This window comes from Chaetura pelagica, unplaced genomic scaffold (assembly GCF_000747805.2).
Source record: "Chaetura pelagica isolate M959 unplaced genomic scaffold, ChaPel_1.0 scaffold261, whole genome shotgun sequence".
Taxonomy (NCBI): domain Eukaryota; kingdom Metazoa; phylum Chordata; class Aves; order Apodiformes; family Apodidae; genus Chaetura; species Chaetura pelagica.
The window spans coordinates 1,119,023-1,121,487 of record NW_009952189.1 but is presented as its reverse complement, the minus strand read 5'-3'; the positions used below and the strand labels follow the sequence as shown (position 1 = coordinate 1,121,487).

The 2,465-nt window shown below is 37.3% G+C and overlaps 1 protein-coding gene across 1 annotated transcript in view; it reads left to right on the top strand.

Moving 5' to 3' along the window:
• LGI2 (leucine-rich repeat LGI family, member 2) overlaps positions 1 to 2,465 on the top strand; it is a gene marked incomplete at its 5' end in the record, with an annotated part of 16,610 nt that overhangs the window by 7,793 nt on the left and 6,352 nt on the right. The window contains one exon of the mRNA XM_010007295.1: positions 812 to 981. Coding sequence (XP_010005597.1) covers positions 812 to 981 — 170 coding nt within the window. The remainder of the gene's footprint in view (positions 1 to 811; positions 982 to 2,465) is intronic.

The window sequence follows — 2,465 nt, the reverse complement described above, 5'->3', positions numbered from 1 at the left end:
AGGGAAAAGGAGACAATTAATTAAAAAACTACAGTTTCTCTAAATATCTTTCCTGTTGTTGTTGCATGTATTCTCTGAGATTGTTTAAGTAAAAGCCATTAATTTTTAAAAAAAGCTTTTTTTTTCCTTGCTTGTGTGCAGTTGTAGCACATTGCTGATTTACTGCCAGTGGTTTCTTGTATAACTGACCTGCTAGTCCTATTTTTGGCTTGGCTTTGCCAAACAGCAGAGTATAACTGTAAGCCACAAAAATTGCGAAGGGATCGAACAGGTACAGTTTTGAAATTGTGCATATATTCATAGGGGTTAGTTAAATTGACTCCACATTAGCAGTGACTCTAAAAATACAAGCCTTACATATGTATTTTAATGTAACACAGATATTATACCAACAAGGCCAGTGGTACTGGAGTTGTTTAGTTAAGAAATGTGATTTATCTGTGTCAGCAGTAGGTGATGGGATGGAGGTTTGCAGCAGACCACCAGACTGTCAGCATTTCTTATGTTACAGTCCTAATCCTTTGAAAACTTATAAACATGAGTGACGTTACATGTGAACCAAAGTGCTCTATTGCCACCATTATATGTGAGCATATTTCCTAGACTGAAACAGTTTTTCCAAGGACAATACTCAGTGAAGGAGAGTCCATAGTAGGAATCCAAGTAAAGAAACTTCCCTGTTCTCAGTTCAGGAGCAATTTGGGGCTACTCAGATATTTTTAAATTCAGCATGTCAAGGTGATAACAGTTCTGTAGTATTCATATTGCTATCAGTCTTTTCAAATATGTTTATTTCTGTGTGTTTTTTTAGAGATTTAAGGGGAAATAAATTTGAGTGTGACTGCAAAGCCAAGTGGTTGTTTTTGTGGTTAAAGATGACAAATTCCACTGTTTCTGATGTCCTGTGTATTGGTCCAGCAGAATATCAGGATAAGAAGTTAAATGATGTGACAAGTTTTGATTATGAATGCACCACTACAGGTATTCAGAATGTATATTTCTAAGCACACTACAAATGGTTAAATATCAGAAGTTTAGACTCTACCCTTTCACTTCTGTGAGCATGACCTGGGGGGAGGAAACGGTTACATACAGAGCACTTCTGAGTAGTAGAACAAGCATAAAATGGGAAAATTGCATTTTGAAGGCAAAGTAAGTACCGAGTTTTTATTTGGATTAAGGGACAATGGGAGAAGAGCTCCGACTGTTCATATTCCAAAATACTTGATTATGACTCACTTTGTGACTTAATTTCCATCACAGAATACTTTCTATTATCTAAAATAAGGCAGTATAGTTATGGCAGATGAGCTTCCTCAAATCTCTGTATTTCACAGAAAGCAATGAAAAGAAGTTCAAATAATGTGACTATATCTGTTATCTTTATTCAATAGGCCAGGATTTAATAGCATCAAATGTGGCAGCAATACTGCCAGCAGTTCCTCATGGAACTCCATTAAGTTGGAGAGAAATGTCCAATAATATTCTGACTACTATCTTGTTTAGCATCTTGAGTTTTATTTTAGGTAATATAAAGCATGCTGAAGGAAGTGAAGAGAAACTTGCATGTGGTTATGCTTTTATTTTATGACCAAACAGCCGCAGTTACCTATCTCTAAATGTAATCACATCATATAACTGAGAGTACGAGCTGCAAGTTTTGTTTTTCATCTTTCATGGATACAGTGTCAGCACTCTGTCTTCTTTCTGTGCTGTAGTATCAGAGGTGTTCAAGTTCTCATCTGTCATCAAGCCAGCCATCACTATTAAAAGTCAATAGAAAAGTTGAGTACTAGGAATGTAAAAGAAAGTTTCAGGATAAGGGAGAATAAATATGCCCATGTTCATTCCTTGAGGATTGATGAGTCACAGGCTCAGGTTTATACCATATTCTGAAGTAAAGCACTATGCCCTGTAGGTGTTTCCTCCTTTCACACTTGGTGATGGACAGTACTCTGCAAACCTCTTTAATTCATATTAGTCTTTAGTATCACTGAATGATTTGGGTTGGATCATCTAGTTCCAACCATCTAGTATTCTATTTCTGTCTTTTGCTAATTGTGATCAGACTTCCCATCACTTGTGGTCACTGGTACTCTCTCTTTGTTGAGCATGACTGGATGTAGGATGTGATAACAAAGCAGTTTGCTTGGTAAAATGTGCATCTTAGGGTGGCTTTATCAGTTCATTGCATCCACTGAAATGCTACAATGGTAACAGGAGGAGAGATGGGAAGAGGTGCTGCTGAATTTAAAAGCAAAATGCCAAAGAACAAAATGGTCCTGTTGCTTCTTCACAGAAAAAGCAATTCACAGTGATCTGCACTTTTAACTCTTTTTGTGATAGCACCTCTCTGATCTTTGCCTAAAGCTGCAGGCAGGGATCATCTCACTGAGCTTTGAAGCTTGGTTTCCCCTTTCTTTACCTAGCTGGGATTATCTTCTGGAGATGGTCCTCCTCTCTTT